General features: G+C 37.2%; 1 protein-coding gene across 3 annotated transcripts; it reads right to left on the reverse strand.

Moving 5' to 3' along the window:
* Window positions 1-7,846: 7,846 nt before the first annotated feature.
* Window positions 7,847-25,633, reverse strand: LOC110717507 (poly(ADP-ribose) glycohydrolase 1-like). 3 transcript variants are annotated; one of them, XM_021896224.1, is made up of 11 exons: window positions 25,245-25,633; window positions 24,631-24,816; window positions 23,560-23,663; window positions 18,521-18,725; window positions 18,308-18,412; window positions 11,257-11,375; window positions 10,811-10,954; window positions 9,863-10,004; window positions 9,482-9,661; window positions 8,484-8,546; window positions 7,847-8,270 (listed from the first exon to the last, which is right to left on the reverse strand). In XM_021896224.1, exons 1-11 carry the CDS (start codon window positions 25,491-25,493, stop codon window positions 8,139-8,141), a joined length of 1,629 nt encoding a protein of 542 aa, XP_021751916.1. In that variant the 5' UTR covers window positions 25,494-25,633; the 3' UTR covers window positions 7,847-8,138. The 3 variants fall into 3 exon arrangements, with proteins under 3 accessions (XP_021751916.1, XP_021751915.1, XP_021751917.1); XM_021896223.1 differs by having other exon boundaries at window positions 9,410-9,661; XM_021896225.1 differs by lacking the exon at window positions 24,631-24,816 and having other exon boundaries at window positions 9,410-9,661.
* Between the last annotated feature and the right edge of the window lie 652 nt (window positions 25,634-26,285).

A 26,285-nucleotide genomic window follows, 5' to 3' on the forward strand; every position in this document is an offset into this window, starting at 1 on the left:
AATTCAGTCAGGGGTTACTCGGTCATGGGTTACTTGAGGGTTTAGTAAGAGGTTGCTACTTGAGGGGTTACTCAATCAGGGGTTACTCGAGGGGTTCGGTCATGGATCACTCGAGGGGTTACTCGGTCAGGGGTTACTTGAGGGGTTACACGGTTAGGAGTAACTCGATCAAGTAACCCGGGCCCTGACCAAGTAACTTGAGTAAACCCGACAACTTGAGTAACCCTTGACCGAATAACTCGAGTAACCCCGGTAACTCGAGTAACCCTTGACCGAGTAACTCGAGTAACCCCGGCAACTCGAGTAACACTTGACTGAGAAAGTCGAGTAACCTCGACAACTCGAGTAACCCCTGACCGAATAACTCGAGTAACCCTGTCGCACGGTACAGCAGGCCGCATACAAAAAATTGTGATATATAAATAGTGTAAAATCCTAAGTGATGTATTTAAACAAAACAACCGAAGGGATGATAACTAATTCCTCTATTTTTTAAGTGTCTCGTTAGAGCTTAGCACACATGCCGACGCAGAACTTTGACTACTAATAATATCTTTTACTACCTCCGTAACATATTATATGCAACTTTTGCCAAAAACGGAAATTTCACATTAGATACAACTTTCCCATTCTCTTCTTTTTTTAATAAATTTTTTTAATGAAATTACTCAAATACCCTTACTCAAGATATCATAAACACAATTAAACAACTAAATCAGAATTCATTAGAATAATAATAATTTAACTTAATTAACATAATTACCCAAAACAAAATCCAATCAACAATCAACCTAAACTCAAGAAATCCATTCAACTTCCAGCCATGTTCATCTTTCATAACTCCTCCGATCACCACCGTCAACGTCACCGACCACTAGCCACCTTTGCCTCCAGCGTGCCCCTCTCTCTCTCTCTCTCGCGTGCTCCATCTCTCTCCCTCTCTCTCGCGCGCTCTATTTCTCTCTCTAGCGTTCTCGCGCGCTCTCTCTCTCTCTATCAGATCTTCTCTCTCCTTCCTGTAATAAAATGTTTAGATCTGATAGTTTAGGGGGTGGCTGGGCTTGTACTGGGTGTTTTAGGAGATTTTTGGGGTAGATTCGAGTGGATCAGGGTGAGTGGTGGAAGGTTTCGAGTGGTTTAGGGGGTTTTTGGGGTGGGTTCGACGGTGATTGGTCGGGTGAGTGGTGGTCATGGTTCAGGTGTTCAGGATGTTTTGGGGTGAGTAAGGGTGGGTTCGAGGTGGATCGAGGTGAGTGGAGATGATTTCCAATGTTTTGGGGTGAGTGGGGGGTGGTTTCTGGTTGTTTCAGGGGTGGTTTAGAGTGGTTCGGGTTGGTTTTGCGATGGTTCAGGGTGAGTGGAGGTGGTTCGGATTGGTTTTGCGGTGGTTCAGGGTGAGTGGAGGTGGTGCTGATGAGGCTGCGGTTAGGCTATGGTGGTAGCCTAGTGGGGTGATTGTTGTTGTTGGTGGTGGTGGTTAATTATCTCCATTCTCTCTCCTACCCTTAATTACATACTCTTTAATTTATTAATTAACTATTATAAAATTTTGTCTTAGGTACCGTGAGAGCTCCAAAGTTACACATAATATGATCCGGAGGTAGTATTATTAATAAGTATAAATTATAACAATTGAATATTAATAATCTATTCGTTGAGATGATTCCAACAAGTACCCACAATTTTTTTTAAGGTATAATTCACAAACATTGGTCGAAGTGAATCAAGTAAATAGTGCAAAAAGAGTCCATATAGATTAATTAAAAAAAAAAAAAGGCAGAGGAAGTATAATTATAGATGTGTTTTAGTACAAACATAACGTTAGAAGTGGCAAATAGGGACGATTTACCAAAGTAAGCTTAATTCACAAACAATTTTGTAAAGTAGACGCGTGGCAAAATTATTTACCAAACTAAGGTTTCAGGGTAAAACGCTGTCTCGGACAGCGTTTTATATCCGGTTTTTTTTTTAAAAAAATTCAATTTGTAAAACGCTGTCTGGTAAATCGCTGAGTAAAACGCTATCTCAGGATAACGTTTTACATATTGACTTTTTTTTTTTTTTTTTTTATTTCGTAATTTTTGATTTAAAATTTTCTAAAAAAAAACCAAATTTCTGATTTAAAAAAAATAAAAATAAATAAGTTTGTGAAACGCTGTCTCATATAGCGTTTCACTAACTTATTTTTTTTTTATTTTATTTTTTTTAAAAAAAAAAATCAGATACTCCACGTTCTCCATTGAATCAGCAACCATTACAACATTACAACATCCTCCATTGAAGCACAGGGTCGGGGCTACAATGGCGTAATGCAAAAGGGGCCCTATGCAACTTCTCAAAAATAAGGCCCTTGTAATACTCGTAAAACAAACTGAATATTTTTCTATTAGAAATAAAAATTGATATGGGTGAAATGAATTTGGAAGATAATAAAGGATTTGTGTAGATTAATTGATAATAATTGAAAAATTAAAGATAAAAACTATAAAAATAATTTTTTTATTTTTTATTTTGTTTTTACTGTAGATAGGGAAATTAATCTTGGTAATAGAAAGATTTTGTAGAAATTAGAAAGAATAATTGAAGGAGGAAATAAAATTGGAATTGAATATGAAAGGTTTAAGAATGGGAAAGGTGATTATGATGTAGCTGATTACCGAAATTGTGGGCGGAGACTAAAGGTGGGCATCGTGCCGTGTCATGCCGCCGCGGGCCGTGCCTGGCCGGCCACGGTCAACGGCGTGCCGTACCGTTCGTGCCGCCGTGCCCAACCGGCCTGCGTGCTGGCCTGGCGCGCTGGGCAGTTTCCAGAATTTTTTTTTATTTTTTTTATTTTTTTTAATAAGTTATAAAATTATAACTTATATTATAATTTATATAATTTATAAGTTATAAAAATTTATAACTTAAATTATAATTATAACTTATAAGTTATAAAATTATAATTATAAGTTTTATAAGTTATAAGTTATAAAATTATAAGGTATAAAATAAATTAAGTTGAATATTTATGTTTTATAATTTTGTATATTCAATATTTATATTTATATATTTACTTTATACTATTACTTTAAAATTTAATGTTTATGATTTATTAAATATAATTTTGTATTAGTAATTGGTATAATTTTTTTTTTTAATATGAATTTATAAATTATAACAAAATGGGAAAAAAAGGCAAATTGGACTTTGGATGTGAATAATGCGTACTTCATATTATTATTACTTGAGTTGAGAAAATTGTACAATGATAAAAATCGTACAATGATGGTATTAAACAAAAATTGGAAAATGATAATATTGATAATGATTAAAATCGTACAATATACAAAAATTGTCTATTCTTCTTCTACTTCTTGCTCGTCTTCGTCGTCGGCTTCGGCTTCATCGGCTAGTTGGATAGATTGGGAACTAGCCGAATCCGAACGGTCGGAAGCGGAGGTTCCTTCATCGTTGTCGTTGTCCTCATAAGAACGGTCTTGTGAGCGATTTTCCACATCCAGCCAATCTTTGAAACACACGCACATTTCTAGTGTTTCGGGTTTTAGACTTGTTCTTCTATCGTCCAGAACCCTTCCGGATGCGCTGAAAGCTCGTTTGGAGGCAACAGAGGAGACTTGGATACCAAGAATGTCTCGTGCCATTGCCGCCAAAGTTGGATGCTTCCCGCTTTGTTGTTTCCACCATGCAAGGAGGTCGAGGCTGTTTATCTCATCGTCGTCCATGCCTTTGGTGAAGTCGTAACTCAGGTACATCTGCAACTCCGAGACGTCGCTTTGCGTTCTCCTGATTGATGAATCACCTGAAACCCTTGAAATCAAGTTAGTAGCTTGTGAAAATAAATGTTTGGCCTTCTTACTTACGTTTTTGGATGGTTGGGAAGGCCCTGAGCGAGGAACGGTGCCATATTTGGCTTCATAGACTTTATATAAAGAAAAAAACTGATCCTTCACATTAGTCTTATAGTTTTCTACATCATCGTCAAGAAGCATGCATTGAAAGTAAATGTCAACTAACATAAATGTGTTTTCATACTTTTGCCTAGGATCTAATATGGATGCAAAAATATAAATCAAAGGAATTTCACTATAATATTTACGCCACTTTGTTTCCATTGCTGGAAGATACTGATCATAATCACTTTGGTTGCGATGATCAGCGAAAAGTTGGGCGAGTAAACATGCATTAGAAAGAAAGTTTTGAGCACAAGGATTGTAAACAGAAGAAAAACAATACGTCATGTTATATAATAACTGTAAAAATTGCATATATCTTTCACAGTTATACCAATCATCATCATATAAAGCAGTTTGTGGAAATTTTTGGTTGTAAAATAGTGTTAACGGGCCCTTGTACTCAATTGCCTTGGTTAACATGTCATAGGTGGAATTCCACCTAGTTGGGCAATCTGTTTTGATTTTTATTGCCCTTATCTTTTGTTGTCTTAGAAAACTCTTCCATTCTTGGTACCTCATGTTTGAGCTATTAATAGACATAATAGCATCTCTGATTTTGTTGTAGTATGGGCCAATTGCCCGAACTTCATCCTGTACACATAAGTTAAGTACATGGCAAACACATCTAGTATGAAGAGCATCACCGTCTAATATTATATCGGTTAAGTTTTGTTTGACAAGATTAGTTGTGTATGTCATAGAGGTTGCATTGTCAAAAGTCATAGACATCATTTTATCTCGAAGGTTTTATTCGTCTATTGCTTGCATTAAATGGTGAGCAATGTTAATGCCGGTGTGTGGGTATTCAAGCATTTTGAAATGTATTATTTTTTTTTGTAACAACCATTGATCATCTACCCAATGGAAAGTCACACATAAATAGTGATATTTATAACCACTATCCCAAGCATCGGCTGTCAAAGACACTCTACAATTAAGGTCCCTCAATTTGGCTTGTAACCGCAATTTGTACTCTAGGAAGTTTTTCATGGCGGCGGAACGAACAGTTTTCCTAGAGATTCTTTTATGTTGGGGTTGTAGTGCTTTGTTAATGTAAGTGTTAAATGGGTCACTTTTCGAGAAAAGAAAAGGTTGTTCGGCGTGTACTATCATTTTTCCTAGTTCATCCCTATCCCTCTCATAGTTGTAGGTAAAGCCGTATGGATGGAACTAGGAAATTTTTGGCTGGGTTGGATCACTAGCTGGTTGTGCACAAGCTTTCATGTGTCTACTTAAATGTCCCGTCCCGGATTTGGATACTGCCGAGAATACACCATTACATGTTTTACATTTTGCATGTGTTTGGGGTTTATTTAGGAGGAAACAACGCCATACATCACTCTTTCGGTTTTTCAAAAGTAGCATCTCAGTTTCGGTTAACCATTCATGATGTGTGTTTTGGTTAGTAGTAGTAGAAGAGGTAGAACCGGAGGGAATTTTGGTACTTTCTTGGCTACTTTGGCTAGAATAATAGTTTTGTTGAACACCAAAATAATTAGGTGGGAATTGACCGAATTGTAGGAATTGTTGTGGATTTTGAAATTGGTTTGATGGTGAAAATTGGTTTGGTGGTGGTGGTGGAAATTGGTTTGGTGGTGGTGGTGGAAATCCCGACATATTATAGGGTTGAAAACCGGAACTACCATCGTGCCTAAATGGCTCATAGCCCAGGGGGAAGTAATCGGGGTCATTGGTTGGACTCGGAATTTGGGGGCTCGTTGTATTAGGTGGTTCCCTAGAACTACTACTACGGCCAAGTCGGCCTTTCCCCCTAGATGACGGGTTGTTCGATGCCATAATTAACAATTAGATTTTTAATAAAAACTGATTAACAATAATAATAAGTAATAACAACAATTTTAACAATAAAAATAACAATAATAATAATTAATAACAACAATTATAACAATAACAATAACAACAATAATAAATAATAACAATAATTGTAACAATAATAATAATTAATAACAACAATTATAACAATAACAATAACAATTAACAACAATAATAATTAAACAAGATTATTCTAATAATAACAATAAAAACAATAATAAATTAAAGATTAGTTTAGATCTTACAACCGTGCTTCAACGCTCCACTAATTACGATTACGAACTTTTTAATTTTTTCCGATATTAAGAAAATAATTAGAGAATTTAAGGGAATTATTAGAGAATATAAGAGAATAAGAGATTAAGGATTATTAGAGAATATAAGAGATTAGAAGAAGAGATTGTGATTTTGTGATTTGGGAAGTGAATGGAGGTGGGTATTTATAGAAATTTTGGGGAGCAATTTGGCTAAAATATATCCGTTAACTAGCCGTTAATGGCTGTTGAAAAACGGTAATATTACTGTTTTAAACGGCAGGCACGCGGGCCGTGCCGTGCTGGGCCGTGCCTCGTGCCTGGCGAGCCGTGCCTGCGTGCCGTGCCCAACACCGTGCCACGTGCCGGGCCAACGTGCCAGCACGGCAGGCCACGGCCGTGCTCGTGCCTGGAAACCCAGAAGGTTGTCCGTGGCACGACCCGTTGCACGAAGTTCGATTGGCGTGCCAGGCCGTGCCGGGCTGCGTCGAACGGCGCGCCGTGCCGGGCGGCACGCGGGCCACCTCGGCCTGTGCCCAAGTTTAGACGGAGAGTTTGAGGTAAATGAATCTGGACGCATAGCTATCAAGTTTTTAAAAAAAATAAAAAATAATAAGTGTTGAGAAAGAGAATCGAACCTGTGATGTCTAGAAAACTATAAGCAACGCTCACCACTGCTCCAACCCATAAGAGTATCTGAATTTTTTTTTTAAAAAAATAAAATAAAAATAAGTTAGTGGAACGCTGTCTAATAAAATAAAAATAAGTTAGTGGAACGCTGTCTGACGCAGCGTTTCACTAACTTATTATTTTTTTTTTTAAAATCTGAAATTTGGATTTTTTTTTTTAAAAAAAAAAAGTCAATATGTAGAAAGTCAATATGTCCCATACAGCGTTTTACATATTCAATATTTATTTTTTAAGAAAATTTTAAATCAGAAATTACGAAATTTAAAAAAAAAAAAAAAAAAGTCAACATGTAAAACGCTCCTAGACAGCATTTTACAAATTGAATTTTTTTTTTTTAAAAAATCCAAGATATAAATGTGGGGTAGGATTCAAATTCTTACATTTTATTAAGAATTTGTAGGCTTTTGGTTTAGGTATGGATTAGATTGGTTCCATTAAATTTTGGTCTTAATTTTTGATTTGGTTGGTATCATGGTATGTCGGTTCAGCTCGTCAATCAGTTTTGCTTTGAGTTATCTAAGTTGATTATGTAACTTTAGTAAGCTTGAATGATATTTTACTCATGAATTTTAGTTTCATGCTACCGAGTAATTAATATTCAGTATCTCATTTTTATGTTTTCATCATTTTTTATGTTTATTCAATCTCACCTGTCTAAATTTAACATTATATATAGCTAGATAATCTGTCTTTGTAAGTTATTGTTGAAAACTTGAAATGAAATAGATGAATGATAAATCAAGTAATATACTTCGTATACGCATCACGGGTCCTAAATTACTCTCTTTGTTTAGTGATTAAATCCAATTACGCATCGTGTATTCGTGTGATCATCCAATTTTATACATGACGAGCTGTATAAAAAAATTGTATTCATAGTTTTGAAGATCATAGAACAGGCAGTGATTAACCAAAAATTAGAAATACGCTAAAAGAAAAAGATCCCGTATAATACACGATCTTTGCCAAAACTTTTATAATGAATTGCAACCTTTAGTTAGTTTTAAAATAATTTATATATATATATATATATATATATATATATATATATATATATTAAAAAAAAAAAAAAAAAAAAAACCTTGATTTTATACCTAAGTAATGACAAACGTGTAATATAAAATGTAAGACGAGCCATATCTCAGCAACATCTTGCTGTTATTACTGGGCAGCAAAGCATTATATACTTCTTCTCAATCTACAATCGGCAAGATCCACTGATGATTATACACTATCCTGATATGATTAAATGCTTTAGAAAGTCTGTTTATATCCAGTAGCTGAATCAAGAGCTCAAATGCTCAGCAAACTCAAACTGTGGTTCTCTTTACATGGGCGAAATAAACAAATGACCAAGTATGTTACATGACATGAAACTTATCTGCCATGAATACAGCTACATAGCCTACATTGATGGAAGCAGCCAAGAAAAGAAACCTAGCTTAGTTTCTCCCTTTGCACGTTTAGAAGCATAATCGGCCAACATGTTCCATAGGTCTCCAACAGTCCAATTATGGGACAGAATCCAATTACACACCTGCAATACATTCCCAAGAGAGTAGAATATAAGCATGTAAACTATCAAGTAATAATGCAATTCTGCAAATGCCAAAACAAGTTTCCAAAGATATGAACCAGGGGTTTTTATGAGGAAAGCAATTGATTACAAGAGCAAGCGAGTTTTAAAAGTAGAGACACTGTGAAGACGCTTGAATCATTTCCTTCACAATGTATGTAACCAAGGACATACCTGATCCACATTTTGCAATGCCTCCAATTCAAATGTGTAATATAAAATGAAAGGTCTCAAGGCCTGATACGGTCAAAAAACATCAGGAGCAAAACATTAGGTTTGGTTGAAAATGGAGAGAACCTCATTGATAAGAAGGAAAACACAATAGCATGGTTCTCCAACACTGCTCTAAGAAACTAATGCAGGAGGAAAAAAAAAAATACAGGGCTGCTTTCTCTAGCAACTCTTTCAAGTTATTGAAAGAAACACTAGCATAAAGCCTTCATACATTTAGGTCTCCCGGCACTTAGTGAATTTCACTATGTAAAACGTACATTTCATATTAACATCATAGGCTTCATGCAACTTCAACATTAGCTAGGCTTGTGAAAAGATTGTGACAAGTAAAAATCAGCATATACTTCAAGGTTCTAAGCATGTGTCAAGATATTTTGAATACATCATTATACATATAAGTTGGATTTGGTGTTCAAATAATAGAATGCCTATTTTACTTTTTGATTGAAATTTACAAGTACTCAGTACTGTATTTTTTATGTGAAGTTTAGCTTAACAGAACATATCTAAATAATTAAATTTAATCAGAAGAAAACTAAACTTAACCTGTAATATAGGTTTCTATAAGTTGCATATACTAGAATTTTGATAAAAGAGCAGTGAAGATAGAGAGATTAAAAATTTAAAACAGCCAAAGAAAGAAACTAAAACCAGTCATTTTATATTGATTGAACTAGCAGAACTATGATTAGAAAATTAAATGGCGATATACAACAGAGGGAACAGATGCATACACAGCAAACCAGATAAAAAACCTCTATAACTACTAACAGTAAGGAAACATTGTTCGATGTGGAATAAGTGAAGTATTACAGCTGATAATTGTCTAATATATAGAGTCTTGTTACAGTAATCATGTAAATTACCTTTCTCCAGAAGTATCCAACTTCCAACAATCTAGAAAAGCTGAAATTAACAGTGCTGGACAGAAGAGTCACCTGAGATGCAGCTAGCCACTGTATTACAGTCTTAACTTCAGGATCTCCACCAAAAGCACCACAGCCCCAGTTTCCAGTAGCAATCCCAACATCGCTATGATGCACTTGCAGCTTACTGTCCATACACTGAGTGGCTTCTGCTTCATCAGTGTCCACTGAGGTCCCACAGCCTTCAATTAACTGTAGATGGACAAATTGATCTTGAACCAGGTCAATCTGAATATTTAGCCTATGCTACTTGATAGCCAAAACACAATCTACTCCATCATAGTCTAGCAAAAGCAGTTATGAATTGGAGGGGTCCAAAAATAAAAGAAATAGAGAAAAATGAAGAGAGTAAAATAGCAAAGCATGATAGGTTCAAGAAAGTTGACTCCTTACGGTTGCTTGAATTTTAGACATGTTGGCGTCCATAAAATCATTAGCAGGATGAGCTTCACAAGAGTCATAATATTGCAATAGGGTCTGATACTCCTGATCTTTAGGTTGATCCAGAAAGCCACAGAATGCCTTGTTAACCTCTCTGTCAAAATTCAAAAAGTTAGCCGTGTCACCTTAATAACAGAAAATGAATTTCAGCAACTTACAAAGGAAGGGTATCTGTACATCTTAAAAATGTCCAAGAACCTATGACACCAACCCATTGCTCTCCATGATTGTTTACAAACTGTACATTTCTTTATTAACGATCCCCAGTTGACTGCATACACAATTTCCCCAAGAGCCCAAAAATAAATGTAGAAGAAACATCCATCAGATTTGGACTTTTTTCAGTGCAGCTTACTTGAAAAATATCAAACAAACCAGACCATCCCAAAGAAGATTGTAAAGGGAAGGAAAAGTGAAAGGTAAGCTTGCATTTGCAGGAACCAGTGCAACTGACACTTGATAGATGGAAGCCTTCCTTACTCAAAAACCTTAGCTAGACAAAGCCTAAATACAACTATCTATTAGTTAATGTCCATCCTAACTGGTAAAGAAAGCAATCAAACACAAATAGAACACTCTAACAACCTTGACCAAACATCTCAGTCCAGACTAGATAATTTTCTACAAAAATAAAAATAAAAATTCATGTAATGGAAGTAGCTTTCATAGGGAATATTCGTGTAGAAGCAACAGTCATCACATCCTTCTCTATAAGCTCTTTAGCTAAGTATCTGACATCCATTCCAGTGGCGGATAATTCTAGTGAACAATTTTATTTTATTAAGCTCCTTTTAGCGTACTTACAATCGTTTCAAATTTGACAGGACATAAGAAGCAATAATTTAATGTAAGCTCGTCAACTCTTTACTCATGAACAAGTTACAAATAAAGAAGCCAAACCTCAAAAGGCAGTTAGCTCTGTATTGTCTCAATCCAGGGCGAGACAATGCATCTATTGCAACAATTTTTGTTGTACGTCTTCCCAATGAATCTACTTCTCTCAAGTCCACATGGTTGCCAGCATAACGAAATGTAGAGGCGTATCTAGCAAATATAAAAAGTGTCATAATAAAATGATGCCAATTTATGATGCCACCTAACAAGTAAAATAATGTGTATAGAAATTTATGCTAGTAAAATTGTAGAAGAGCTATAAATTAAATCAAGCATGAGTGCATGACTTCAGTGAATTAAACAACTTCAACTTTAATCATTTTCATTATCATACCTTAATACTTCAACCTTAAAGAAAAAAGATTATATGAATTTATTCTCAAAATTGAAGTTACGAAGATACACGTATTTTACGGCAAAAAGGTTCAAAATTAGATTTTATCAGCACTAACCCTGAGTAGTTTGAGAAACGTTCTGCACCCACAATCTCTATCGCCTCATTGTCTGACATGGAAGGCAAAAAAAGTATGCCGGCAATCAATTCAGGATTGATCATGAAACGAATCTCTTCCTACAATAAGATTAATCACCGGCGAAACAGGCTCTCAGACAAGAGACTTAAATCAATGCAGTTTAGGATTAATGATCAAAGGTCATCCAACAAGAAAATTACAAGTTCCCAGTGGCGGATAATTCTACAACTTTGGCTAATTTCCAAACAAGATGACTAGTAGATCTATGAGTCATATATAGTTTACAAAACAAATGCATAAAAAAGCTCAAGGCGCACCAAGGCGTTTCAGAGTTTCCTGCGCCTCGTTGAAGTGAGGCGCATATGATAAACAATAAAAAAAAAAAAAAAAATCTGAAAAACTGTTGTGCGCCTCATCAAAATAGCTTCACCTAGACCATAAAAAGCGCATGAACCCTAATGCCTTGTGCCTCAGCGACTAGGCGTGCCTTTTCAAACACTGCACACAACTGACCAAAGACAAGGAATATGCTTCGACAGATGAACAAGTAATTTTTACCTTGCACCTAGGCATTGTAAAATAAAAACCGTAGAAACATGATAGTCATTTATAATTTGATAGCAGAATCACACCAGTAGTCCAGTATACAAGCAGATAGGCTACATATCACTCATTACTTATAGTAGTGCACTAGTCCATTATAATACATACCATCTAAAAAAAGCAGCACGATTCGTGCCTTTTCCTATGAAGAACCGTCTCAGGAATATCAGCTCACCTACAGCCACAAAGGTGTCATGATCTGACCTTGTGCATGAGGTGCCTTTTAAAACACTATATATGACTCATAGATCTACTATTGGAAATTAGACAAAGTTGTGGCATCAGGTTATAAATCTATCAATTTATATTTGCAGGAAATGAATCCTTACTAAAAAAAGGAAAAAAAATGAAATAAAATTAGGCGAGTGTTTCAATCAGACCACACGTAAATGATGCCCACTTGCTCTGTTGATTGTTCATAGACTCAATACCATCTTAAAATTGAGTATGACCTTAAATGCATAATCTAAGACAAAGGGTGTGATAAAGCATGTAAGGTGAAGGATTATAGCAGTGAGAGGGTGCTATGGACTAGATAAATCGGTTTGCTTGAATGTAACAGTAAGATAAGAAATAGAGGAAGGCTTAGATACTTTTGATTGAAATCTGAAAATAACGGCTACAAGAACTTTGGTCTAGCTAAAGCTTGACACTTGAAGAATACTACAACTACTGCTACTCTACTACTACTTTCTCCAATAACAACATGAACATTACTATTGCGTTGCTTCAGCTTCCCCTCCCACAAGGTACCCTAACAATTAAGGAACTTGTCATGTACTGCCAAGGTGGCCTTCACACACAAAATCAGTTGCCACACTTCTTAGTGGATCATGAACTCTTTTTGTCTTCTTGCTGCTACCAATTGCTGCTGCTACTGCTCTTGTCTTGTAGTCTTGTGCTTGTGTCTTCTCTCATAGACCCGAATTGGTTGTTGCTGGAGTGGGTCGACCCGATTCATAGCATTACTCCCCTCTCGGACATTCACCTTGTCCTCAAGGTGGAAAGATGGAAACCAAAAATTAATGGCTTCAAAGTCCTCCCAGGTGGCTTCAAAATCCGGCAGTCCTTGCCATTTGAGCAAGACCTCAGTACAAAGCTTGCCCTTGTCTTCTTTCCGACGCACTCCGAAGACCTCTTCCAGCTCGACTACTAACTCCAAGTCTGCTGTAATCTGATCAGGGAGCGTAGGATTGACTGGTGCATCCCCTACCTTTTTCTTTAATTGAGACACATGGAAGACCGAATGCACCTTGCTTCCCTCAGGCAGTTTCAAACGTTATGCAACCCTTCCAATGCACTGTAAGACTTCAAAAGGTCCATAATAACGAGCAGCTAGCTTCTCATAGGGGCGCTTTGCAATGGACTGCTGCCTATATGGCTGTAACTTGAGATACACCCAATCACCCACATCGAACTCCACATCTCTTCTCTTGCCATCCTTGTTCTCTCTCATTAACTGTTGTGCGCGATTGATATTCATGCGCAACTCATCCAACACCAAATCCCTCTCCTTCAACCCATCCTCTAAGCTCTTGACCATAGTCGAATCATCTTTCATCTTCCAAATTTTGGGCGGATCCCTCCCATAAACCACCTTGAATGGTGTCATCTTGGTAAACGTGTGGGGTGAAGTATTATAAGAATACTCAGCCCAAGGAAGCCATTGTGCCCAAGTCTTGGGTTGGCTAGCCACAAAGCACCGTAAGTAAGTCTCAAGGCACTTATTGACTACCTCCGTCTGACCGTCAGTTTGCGGGTGGTATGAGGTGCTGCGTTTGAGGTGCGTGCCTTGTAGTCTAAACAACTTCTTCCAAAAAATACTCATAAACACCTTGTCACGATCAGAAACGATCGATGCGGGAAACCCATGTAAGCGCACCACCTCCCTTACAAAGATGTCAGCCAAAAGAAGTGGCTATATTTAGACAGCCTATCTGTCTACTACCACCATCACCACATTCACTCCCTTAGAGAGTGGTAGACCCTCTATAAAGTCCATAGAGAGGTCATCCCACATTACTTCCGACACCAGCAGGGGTTGCAACAACCCCGCTGCCCCTTGATGAGATGTTTTACTTCTTTGACATACCTCACACCCACGCACATACTCACCTACTCTCTTCCTCATGCCGGGCCAAAACCAGTCCGCCGCGAGCCGAAGGTAAGTTTTTACCTCGCCATCATGCCCAGCCATAGGAGTGTCATGATACTCCTTCAATAATTTCAGAATGAATTTCAAATTTTTGGGCACCACTACTGACCCTTGTACAGAACTCTGCCTCCAGCCAAAGAAAACCCTTTGCACTCACTGGATCTTCCAGTTGCTTCTTAAGCTCACTGAGCCACTGATCTTGGGCTGTATCTTGCTCAAGGTCAGCCCAATCAACCTCCTGCGATGAAATTAAGGCCCCAAGCTGGGCTGGGCCTCCTCCTTTGCGCGACAGAGCATCAGCAACTCTGTTTGAAGGGCCCGGTTTGTACTGGATTTCGAAATCCATACCCATCAGCTTGTGCATCCACTTCTGGTACTCCCCTCCAACCTCTCTCTGCTGTGTTAAAAACTTCAAGCTCTGCTGATCCGTGCGAATCACAAAGTGCCTACCAAGGAGGTAGTGCCTCCACTTCATCACGGCTAAACTTATAGCCATTAGTTCTTTTACGTAAATGGACTTTGCCTGATTTCTAACCCCAAGAAGCTTGCTAAAGTAGGCAATTGGTCTTCCTTGTAGCATCATCACCGCACCTAAGCCATAACCCAACGCATCGGTCTCAATCACAAATTCAAGCTGAAAATTTGGCATTGCCAAAACAGGGGCTGTTGTCATAGCAGCCTTGAGCTCTTTGAAGGCTTGAGTAGCCTCCCAATTCCACCCGAAACTGTCCTTCTTAAGCTGAGATGTCAACAAGGCAGCAATTTGGGCATAGTGTGCCACAAATTTCCAGTAATAACCGGTGAGACCCAAGAATCCCCTCGACTCTTTTAAGTTCTTCGGTTCCTCCCACTCAACAATGGCCCTCACCTTCTCCATATCCATAGCCACCCCTCTCTCCGAAATCACGTCACCCAAATACGCCACCTCCTCTCTACCAAACTCACACTTCTTCCAATTAGCATACAAACTATGATTAGCCAAGGTCTCCAACACTACTCTCACATGTTCCTTATGTTCTTCCTCCTCTCTACTATAAACAAGGATATCATCGAAGAACACCAAAACAAATTTCCGCAAGTAAGGATTAAATATCTCATTCATTAGAGATTAAAAAGTGGTCGGGGCATTAGTCAATCCGAAGGGTTGTCTCTCATGTGTGCGAAATGCCGTTTTGTGCACATCTTCCGGTTTCACCCTTATTTGGTGATACCCAGACTTCAAGTCCAACTTAGAGAACCACCTAGCTCCATGCAACTCGTCAAGCAACTCATCGATGACCGGAATTGGGAATTTATCCGGCACGGTCTCTTTGTTCAATGCCCTATAATCAACACAAAATCGCCAACTCCCATCCTTCTTCTTCGCGAGAATCACCGGGCTAGAAAAGGGACTTGTAGAAGGCCGAATGATTCCGGCTTGAAGCATCTCATGAATTAACTTCTCAATTTCATCCTTTTGGATTTGAGGGTAACGATACGGCCTTACACTAACCGGATCGCTCCCCCCTTTTAACACAATCGAATGCTCATGGTCTCGTTTGGGAGGTAAGCCTACTGGCATTTCGAACACTTGCTGATAATCTACACTACTGCCAGAAATGAAGGGGGCTGCTCCCCTTCTTTACGTCCTTCCTGCTCCTCTGTTTTCTCACCCTCCAGCCTACTTAGCTCCAACAATATCCCATTCTTCTCCCTGCACAAAATACGGACCATGACCTTTAGCGAAATTTTAGTTTTCTCAAGTGATGGATCTCCCGTGATAGTCACCGGCATTCCCTTCACCCAAAATTTCATTACATGTGTCTTCCAATTAGTCGTCACTGAACCTAGCTTCTCTAATCACTGTACACCAAGAATTATGTCTGCGTTACCCAATTCAAGAGGCAAAAAATCTTCCACAACCGACACTCCCCCTTCCAATTTGACGCCGGCACTACCACCTCGGCCACCAATTTAAGCGCAATAAAATTGTGAGTAGCTCCGGGATCGATCATCACCACCGCCGATCGTCCCCCTATTGTTCCTCTCAACTTCATGGTTTTTGGGTTGGAAATCCCAATCACAGAACAAAGGGAAACTTCTATCTCAGTTTCCTCCACTACTTCTGTGTCTCATCTCCTTCTGCCACCATCAATACACTCATCTCCTTCCGTTTGCATCTATGACCCACACTCCACTTCTCATCACACATGAAACAGAGGTTTTTCGCTCTTCGTTCTTGCAACTCGGCCTCTGTCAACCGTCGGGTTAGGTGGTGCTCTTGTTTTTCGTGGATCCTGTTGTGTTTGCCATATTTACTGAGGCTGTGATTCTGATGGTTTGGTCCAAGGCTTAGTTAACCCCATATGGTTTGGTATCCTATAGATTTGGATGAGCCCAAACCCACCAACTTTGTTTAAGCTACAAGGTTGATATGTGTTCTGGGCCGCCCAAACTTAGGCACTCCAAAGCTTGCCTTCTTGGACTAGCTAACCCGATTTTTCTCTTCAATACGGCCCACCAATTCCATAACCCCTTCCAAATTAAAAGGATTCAACATCCTCAATCCGGTTTTAATTTCTCCTTTGAGCCCGTTGATGAATTGGCCCAACATGAGGGTTTCAGGTATACCCTCCAATGAGGCTGCCAACTCGATGTACTTCCTCCTGTACTCCTCCACCGTTCCCACTTGTTCCACGGCCAACCACTGTCCATACAACGACCCCGCGTGAGACGGCCTGAACTCGTATTATAGTCGTTGCTTGAGATCCAACCACCCCACATTGGCCTCCTTTTCTTCTCCCATTGATAGCACTTGAGCGTCGTTCCGTCCATCGCTACCATCAATGCCTCCAACTTCTCTCTCTCCGTTAAGTGGTAAAACTCAAAGAACATCTATGCTCGCACTATCCAATTATCCGGTTCCTTCGAAAAAAAGGCATCTCCAATTTCCGGTGCTTCCAGTGGCCGCCGCCACCACCAGCCAGTTCCTAGGCTCGAACTGGTCCTCCTCGCCATGCCCTTCTCCCCGCCAACCTCTTAACCCTTTCACTGCAGTTCGGACTTCATTCTCTCCTTGGGCTTGGCTATTTTCTCCGTCAAGGTGGAGAACCGGTTGGACTATTGGTGGTGGTCGATTACCCTGAGCACCAGCCGCTGTTTTCCTCATCTCTTCCCGAAATTTCTGGTTATTTTCCTTCTCAATCGCTGCTAGCCTCTCATGGTCTGTTCGAAAACGGTCGATTCTAGCCTCCAACCGAGTGGTGGTGTTGGCTAGAGCTTCCTCCGACCGCTTCCTCTCCGTCTCCAACGCCTAAGCCACGGCCGCCTGCACCACCCTTCCGATGACAGCTTCTTGTGAGTCAAACCGCCCTTCAATGGCTTTGAGTTGCGCTTCCTGAGAATCGAACCTCCCATCCATGGCCGTGAGCTGAGTCTCCAAGAGTCTCTCCTCGACTGCCTCCACCCTCACTGTGAGCGAGGTCACCATGATCGACCGCTCTGATACCACTTGCTATGGACTAGATAAATCGGTTTGCTTGAATATAACAATAAGATAAGAAATAGAGGAAGGCTTAGATACTTTTGATTGAAATCTGAAAATAACGGCTATAAGAACTATGGTCTAGCTAAAGCTTGACACTTGAAAAATACTACAACTACAACTACTGCTACTCTACTACTACTTTCTCCAATAACAACATGAACATTACTATTGCATTGCTTCCTCTTATATACTAAGCTTCCCCTCCCACAAGGTACCCTAACAATTAACTTGTCATGTACTGCCAAGGTGGCCTTCACACACAAAATCAGTTGCCACACTTCTTAGTGGATCATTAACTCTTTTTGTCTTCTTGTTGCTACCAATTGCTGCTGCCACTGCTCTTGTCTTGTAGTCTTGTGCTTGCGTCATCTCTCATAGATCCGAATTGGTTGTTGCTGGAGTGGGTCGACCCGATTCATAGCAGAGGGAAGTTTCCCCGCCACTCCAGCCTGTCGTCCTGTGTCTCTATGCATAAAGTATTTCAAGACCCATTACATCAAAAATTCAAATAACTTCACATCTGATTAACCAAAAAAAAAAAGGTTTGAGAAGAGCAATCAGAAAGAAAACCTTTGTAACAAAATCCAGAAATTTTTTAAGGTGAAGGCTTCAAAACATACACTAGAGACAAACACCTAACCAGAGAATTATAAATTAAATTGTATGATACAGATTAGACAAATTAATGTCATTTGGTTAAAAGCATATTGAGCATCCATATCTTCAAAAGGTGTAGTCTAGCCTACCTGAACACAACCCTTGGATAAAGCACCACCACCAAGCTTCTTGTTTGCAAAATCAACTTCCAGAGCCCCCCTCGACTGGTCTTCTATCAAGCCTGAAGGGAAGATCTTTCACAGGAATGTATGAGTTCGAAAAGTGTTACATTGTTTAATACATTGTCAGAAGTAATTGTAACCAAATCCTGCAGTAGATACTCTAGTACAACTAATTGTTACCTCAAACAAGCAGAGGGGAACTACAGAGTTGGCCCAGAAATCAGCAGTGGGATAAGAAACAAGAGGTAAATTATGCTCCAGAGGAAGAACTTTCCTTTCAAATGAAACAAAGCCCGTCGGTATACATGAATGTATCCTCTCAAAATAATGAACAATGCATTTGATTTTGTGCTCTTGACTTTTGCTGTATTTTTCATACAAAATCCTGAAAATATATATTTTTTTAAAAAAAATTAACAAATGTGTAGCATTCATAGAATCAGAAGAGTTAAATTAAAGAGAAGCAATGATAGAAGATATAGACAACCCAAAAAAAAAAAGGAAAAAAAAAATTAAAAAAATGAAGTTTAGGAATAGGCGTGAATTGGAAAATATTGAGCTAAGTCAGCTCACAAAGTTGCAGACTACTTACATTTAACCCAGTTTCCAGTGAACTCGACTCCAATTCACACTTGAGTCATACTTGGTAAAAGCATCAACTTGTATTGAAGAGCTCGTAAACAACTTGATAATTTATTATCGAGTTGGATGGGAGAACCTTTGAACATTCTTTTTTCATAAGTAGGTAAGATGGCAACTCAATACTCAGAGCCATTTTTCAAATTTCCAAGATAATTTTGAAGTGGCAAAATCTCTCCCTTAATTCTGTTACTTCAAATGAGGGATATATTAATATTACATCCTACTTGCTATATAACGAGAGAATTGTACTATAAACAGTTCTGAAAATTAAAAAAATAAATAAACATATCTTATATTTCCTCTTTGTTTATCATAAAAATTCTTCTCTACAAAATAGACAGAACTAATCTCCTAACCATATTTCCACAATTTTCCACTTTATACATAATTTGAAAATATTCAATTTTTGGACAAATGAATTGCTTTATCTTAATGCGGTTACACCATTTTGAAAATGACTACCTACAAACCTTTTACCACAATCAAACCAATTATAGTTCCATTGTCTCTCCTTGTAGTTCGTAACTAGTATAATGTAAAAGAAAATTAAATTATTCTTTATATTAAGTAATAGGGTAATATGAAAAGAACATCATCAAATATTTTTATTGTATTAGGAGTATGTTTTTTTTTTTTTTAACAAAAAAAAAAGGAAAAGGGAAAAGATTAAAGGAGGAGACATGTGTTGTTAAAGGTTTCGGTTTTATATACTAGGTATAGATTACACTATAAGTTGTATTTCTTATAATTTCTATAACATTTATTATATTTTAAATATTTTTTGTTTCTTCAAAAAGTTTAAATCACTTAATAAAATATTATATATTTTTCATTTAATTTAAAAGGAGTAAAAGAATATAAAGCTAACATAAAAATAATAATGATTTGAAAGGTTAAATAATTTGTGAAATTAATCCTTAAATAGAAGTTATAGCCTTATAGGGTTAATGTGACCCTTCCATTTAAAAAATAAATAAATAAATAAATAAAAAAAAAATTGATTTGTGCAAAAAATAGAAATAAATACAAAAGCGAAGTAGAATATGAAGGGTGAAACTAAAAATTTCCACCATGGTTTGTAAAATGAAAATTTTGAAACAATCAGAGAGAATGCGTTTGAGTTTGTTAAAACCAAAGGATGAAATTAATAAAAATAACAACAAAAAGGCATGACGGTTTTAATTTAAGGATAAAAAAAATGGCATGTTGGTTACTTGGTTATTTAAAAAGTGGAATACAAAAGTTTGAAAGGACACATGGCAGCTTGTAAAGATATTTTCCTGTTTTTAAATAGAAGTATAGATGAAAAGAGATGATGGTTAATATGGATTAAAACAGAAATATAAGGGTACAAAAATATATGATGGTTAATAAAAAAAACATAGAAATACAAGGAACAGAGGACGCGTGGCGCATAATTGGAAATGTTCCTATTTAAAAATATTAGTATGGATATGGGAAGATATCAACTTTGGTTTAAGATGCATTTAGGGTTATCATTTATGCATGCCTACATAAGAAAAATCTTACATTCCGCATGACATCTCATACAACATGATATTTCATGCATTTGTGCTTCGTACAAGCATGGTGGACCTGATTCTTAGCCAAATAAATCTCATATTGGCTATAACTCAAATCCACATAATCTTGCTTTAGAAGACCTAACAATCACAATGCCTCCTTAACTCCTATGCAATAGCCATGTATGCGGCCACTTTGCCAATCTAAACATTTAACTAATTAGAGTACACAAATTTTCATATATGGTTGGTCATACGGTGCAGCCGGGGTTACTCGGTCGACCAAGGGTTACTCGGTTTATTCTGTTAGGGGTTACTCAGTCGGTGGTCGGTGTTTGGTGTGTATCAGCTTGCCGCACGGTGTAAAGTATGGTGTACTCTAAGCACTAATTAGTAGTTAATCATTGTTATCTAAAACATATAAATCAACGAAGCCACTTATTTGACATATGTCTCCACCAAAGCACACACCTGTGTCAATTGTACCTTTTCAAGTATCTTAAAATCCACTAATGCCTTACCTAGGTTTGCATGAGCCTTGTAACAAACACTAATCGTTTGTTAAATGTTTAGAGACTTTGGACTTGTACAAACTATGTCATACATAAAATTTGCCAATTACACTAGCATAATGTACATTTTTATGCATGCCTTATCTATAGTGGGAAGAGGTTTGCAAAGATCCTAACATGTAAAGCCAGTGGAAGTCATCACCGACTTAGAACCATTCATCTCAAACCTTTAATAACTTGTTTCATTTAAAAATTCTAAAATAGAATAATTTTCGGTTTACACTATCCATACTAATCTTCAAATCTTCCCCAAAGTTAAGAGTTTTTAGCAATAAGCACGTCATCCTCATACAAAGAAGACAATAATCATCTCCACAAAGCTTACGAATGTATAAACAACAATCGTAATTACCTTTGGAAAAACCTTACTTTGACATAAAGAAGTCAAATAGCTTAGACCACTTTGTAAGGAGATTCGGTCTATAATGTGATTTTTTTTCCTTACCCTCCACCAATTTATACATATAGGTTCCTCACCGAAGTCACCATGTACAAAAGGTTGCCTTTACATCAAGTTGTTGCAACTCAAGCTCTCCATGGGCAACAAGACTCAATAGCACCCGTAAAGAATTATGATACCACCATTGATTTTTTATTTTTTTTGCAATCAAAACCTTCTTTCGGTGCAAAACCCTTGGCCACTAGCCTAGCCTTATACCTCATTTTATCAGACTTGGTATAACCCTCATTTTTTTTAATACACCCACTTGCAGTACTTCCTCTGTTCCCCTAATATTGCAACATGGGGGGAGAACACAGCAACCAATCAACTTTCTTTATCTTTGTCTTTAATAGCTTGTTTGAAGGTGACAAGCTCAACATCCTCCAAAAGAGTGCATATCCCACCAATTTTATCTTACTATATTGCCTCAGAGAACTAAACTTTTAATCCTTTGTGCCAGTTTGGCCTATTAGTTGCCAAAGATTCTTACTGTTGTTGTAATCAATATGCATTTTCTTATTAGATCTCCTTATGATCAAGTTCATCCTACTCATTATCTTGGCCTACTAGAATCCGGTTATTCTTTAGATTTTATCTCAAACTACTTTGAGTGTTGGAAGTCCTAACATCACCATCATTAGGCACCATAGCTTTAAACAATGCTACCATGGATCTTTTAATCCTCTACATACTAAAGGCAATAGCCTAAATCCCCTTTGGATACCGACTCTTTTATGCTTGTTATCCTTGAGTGATAATATGGTGGGCTCCATCAAAATAAGAATGTGGGGATTGAATCACAATACTCCGTATAATAAACCATACCAGCTAACCCAGAAACACTTGCATCAACTTTTCTTCATTTCTTTAATCAAGCTTTAAGTGCTCATGGAGCCCTAAAGCCTTTATGTCCTTTTTTAAACCCTCAATCCATGTCATATTTGGCCTGCCTTGGCTTTTATTCAAGTCCCCATTCTTGTTTGTTCTCTTTTATCACTTCACAAAATGTATCCTAGATAATATCACTTTACGGATTTACTCCTATACTAGCATGGATAACCTATTTTGTAACAACCCATCAAAGTACTTCCTTAAGTATCTTATCATGCACCTTCTTTGACATATCTATGAAGACCATATGCAAGTTAATGCAACCCTTGGCCTTCAAGCCCTATCAATGAAAGATGACACAATCAAATAAAATATACCCATAAAAGTTTAGATCAAGCAAAGGAACTAGTGAAGGCAATTTCATCTAAATTTACATCATAAGATATCAAGCTCTAAATAACTCTCCAAGCAACTCATCCACCAACATATTACGAGGAGTTTTGATAAAAAGGCTTTTCACTTCAATAGAAGTTTTAATCATGAAAAAGTGAAATACAAAATTATTTGTGATAGCTCCACAAAGCAAATACATATATAAAGAACCAACTCTAAAATGAGAAATAAGAACCAACTCTAAAATGAGAACTAAGAACCAAATCATTGCATTAAAAGTCAGACAATATAACATTATAGTAAATCATATTAATTCAATAGTGCAACTCTTAATCACATTTTTTTAATGCTTTTAATGAAGGAAAGAATTAATAATCATTTTTGTTATTTTCTTTGATAAAAAAATGTTTTAGATGAATTTATGTTGATTTAACTTAAAATAAAGAAAAAACTAGTAAAGTAAATTAAAAATAGTCAAAATAGTAAATGAAGTCGCATTAAAAGTAATAAAAATCGCGAACGAGGTGGACGAGTTGCAAAATTATGAAAATTCCATTATTGACATGGGAATCATATAGACCATTCTGAAAATGCCATTAACGAGGTTCTTTGTAGCCATTTTATCCCCCTGCCCCCCCCCCCCCTCCCCTAACCTCTCTGAACAAGAGCTAAAAAAAATCTAATATTAAATACTTCAACATGATATTTTGTATGCAGTCAACTTTTTAAAGCATTGGGTTACACAAAAAGTTCAGAAATACTGCTCACATACATACACACTTGCACATCCATCAAGAAAGAAAAGTGATAACATACGCAAATAGTCTATCAAAGTTGATCACTGGTAAATGGTTGGCACCTCTATTGGCACTTGGAAACAAGCAAAAGAAGGAGCATGATAGCAGGGCAGCAATAAGCTCCTGCACAGAAACATAGAAGCTTACTGTTAAAAGAGCTCTTCACATTACAGATTATGACATGCAGGAGTGAAAACAAAACACTACTCTTACAAGTGCCAATGCAAACAATAATCTACAAACTATAATATTATACATATGGCTGATACTCACAACAAACATCACTCACTCTTCACCATGAAATCCAACACCAACTGCACAACATTACACTGTAAGAGCACATGTAAATTTCACTTTTTATCCCTATAGAAATGCTCTAGCTGTACATTCTCTAATTTTCTTGGTAAATTCCTTCTAATATCCTGAACAAATTTCAGGGATGATGAATTACATAGAGACATGAATGACATCAAGTAGATATTTTCTTCAGTCCTTAACTTAGAGCATCGCTGCTCCCTATGTTTTCTTCTTAGGATTGGTATGAATTTAAAAGTCAAAAGTTATGATGCAACAGAGATACATGAACTTAAAGTCAGATGCAGCAGCAATACATACTTCTTGATATTTTCTTGGCAAAGAGAGGAAATGTTTTAGGTATAAGAAAAACCTACTCGGCTACTCCCTCTGTCCTAAAATCGTTTTTAGTAAGAGCTCTAACTATTCTCAAAAATTGAGATCTGCACCTATCACCCTCTTTTTCTCTCATCAATACAGTCATTTTGATATATAATGAGCATTAATGCAATGTAGCTACACACACACACACACACACACACACACACACACACACAAAAAAAAAAAAAAAAAAAAAAACCTGAAAAAAATAATAATTAATACTACTATATAAAATTAGACTACACACAAAATGAATGTTACTAGCAACTAATGGTTTCACTGTCATCAATGAAAACAGCAGGTGAACATTTATAAAAATAGTGAAGGTCATGTTGTCTAAATCAATGCTTCTGTTGTGTGAACCATTTTAACCATTTTTACATTTAAATAAAGATAACAAAAAATTGTAGGTTACCTGACTAAGGAAAACAATGCCTGGTTGTTGTGAATCCAGTAAGCGAAGGCCTGTTTCAAGTCCAACCATAATAATGTCTGCATACTGATAATGAGATTCTAAAAGAGTAGGAAATCTTAGTAACAAATCAGCCATCACAGGGACTACCTCCCCAAACCATTTTGCTGCTTCAGCCCTTGACAAAAACTGCAAAAAAAGGTTACACCCTAACATTTTAGTTTCTACATTCAACCAAACACCATCTAGTTTATCTTTGATACAAAATGATTTAGCTAACACCACCACAAGCGCGTTTCCATGGGGATACTCAGGGAAAGTTTATACATCAAACATCACATTATAATTCCACTTTCATCAAACTATGAAAATCAACAATCTTTAAGTAAATATCAAATCAAAATTACAAGAATTTTCAACTATGTGTTCTGTAACTCAATAATCCAACCAAACAAGAAATCATCTACCTCCTTCTATCTAAACCCTCAAATCTCAATAAACCCACATTAAATTTTCAATATCATAAACAAATATTCATGTCAATGCAACATTCAAATCAATTAAATGCATGCTACAAAATTGCACCAAAAATAGAAGAGAAAAAACAAAGAAGTAACCTCATCAAAGAAAAGGGCATATCCATCAGCAGCGGAGGAAGCCAAAATGTGAGGAGAGAGAGAAAGAGAGTTCCTAAGATCAGAAATGGCGAGGAAGAGGACTTCTCCTGAGTCAACTTGGCTATGACTCGGGCCTTTAGAAAGCGACTTCAGAGCTTCAATTACTGGGTTTGGCCATACTAGATGAGATGATTCAAGCTTCAATGGAAGATATGGTAGAATTGATTTCAAATCTTCCCGATTTTCCATTATTGTTTCCAGCAAATTTCTTTGTAATTGACTTTAATTCAAGTTCATTTCAGTATATGAAGTTATGAAGAATTGGTTGTTCTTAAATTTTGCTGGCTTGGTTAAGTGATGTTTATGAACGTGCCTCGGCTACCTAGAGAACGTTTGGCATCATAACTTCATAAGGAATTAAGGAGTATTAAATCAATTACAACCTCTTACGGTTTCATTTTTTATTTCAAACTCATACGATATACGTAGTACAAAGTACTAGGGTATTACTTTGTGAATCAAATGTCCTTTATGGACATGAGTCAAGCCGATCAAGCACAACACAAAATGGCCGCACCCGATACGTGTTTGCCATAAATTTGACATGGGATAACCATATAAGAGGCATGCTAGTGAGGACGACGATTCTATGTATGGACATCAATTTCAAAAGTTGGCATGAGCAAAGGCACAAACGCAATAGGTTAGCCCACTTTTTCTTTAACTAATTAACCAAATATATAAATACTACTTCGTACAAAGGAGGCCCATTAGCGTGGCAAGTGGGTTAAGCATTGCATGAACTTCATTTTTTTTATCGTTCAACACAAACTCAACATGGTATGATTTTTTTCTTCTTTTTTTTTTGCTCATTCTAGACACGACTCACTTGAGCATGAGGCATGCGTTGCACGATATGTGGAATGTGAATCTACATGACCACACCTGTGCCCACCCAGAGGCATTCCCAAAAGTCTCCATTATATATATATATATATATAATATTCATTTAGCATTCATAATCTTTAATTACTTAGAAAA

The sequence above is a fragment of the Chenopodium quinoa genome, unplaced genomic scaffold (genome assembly GCF_001683475.1).
Source record: "Chenopodium quinoa cultivar QQ74 unplaced genomic scaffold, ASM168347v1, whole genome shotgun sequence".
NCBI lineage: Eukaryota > Viridiplantae > Streptophyta > Magnoliopsida > Caryophyllales > Amaranthaceae > Chenopodium > Chenopodium quinoa.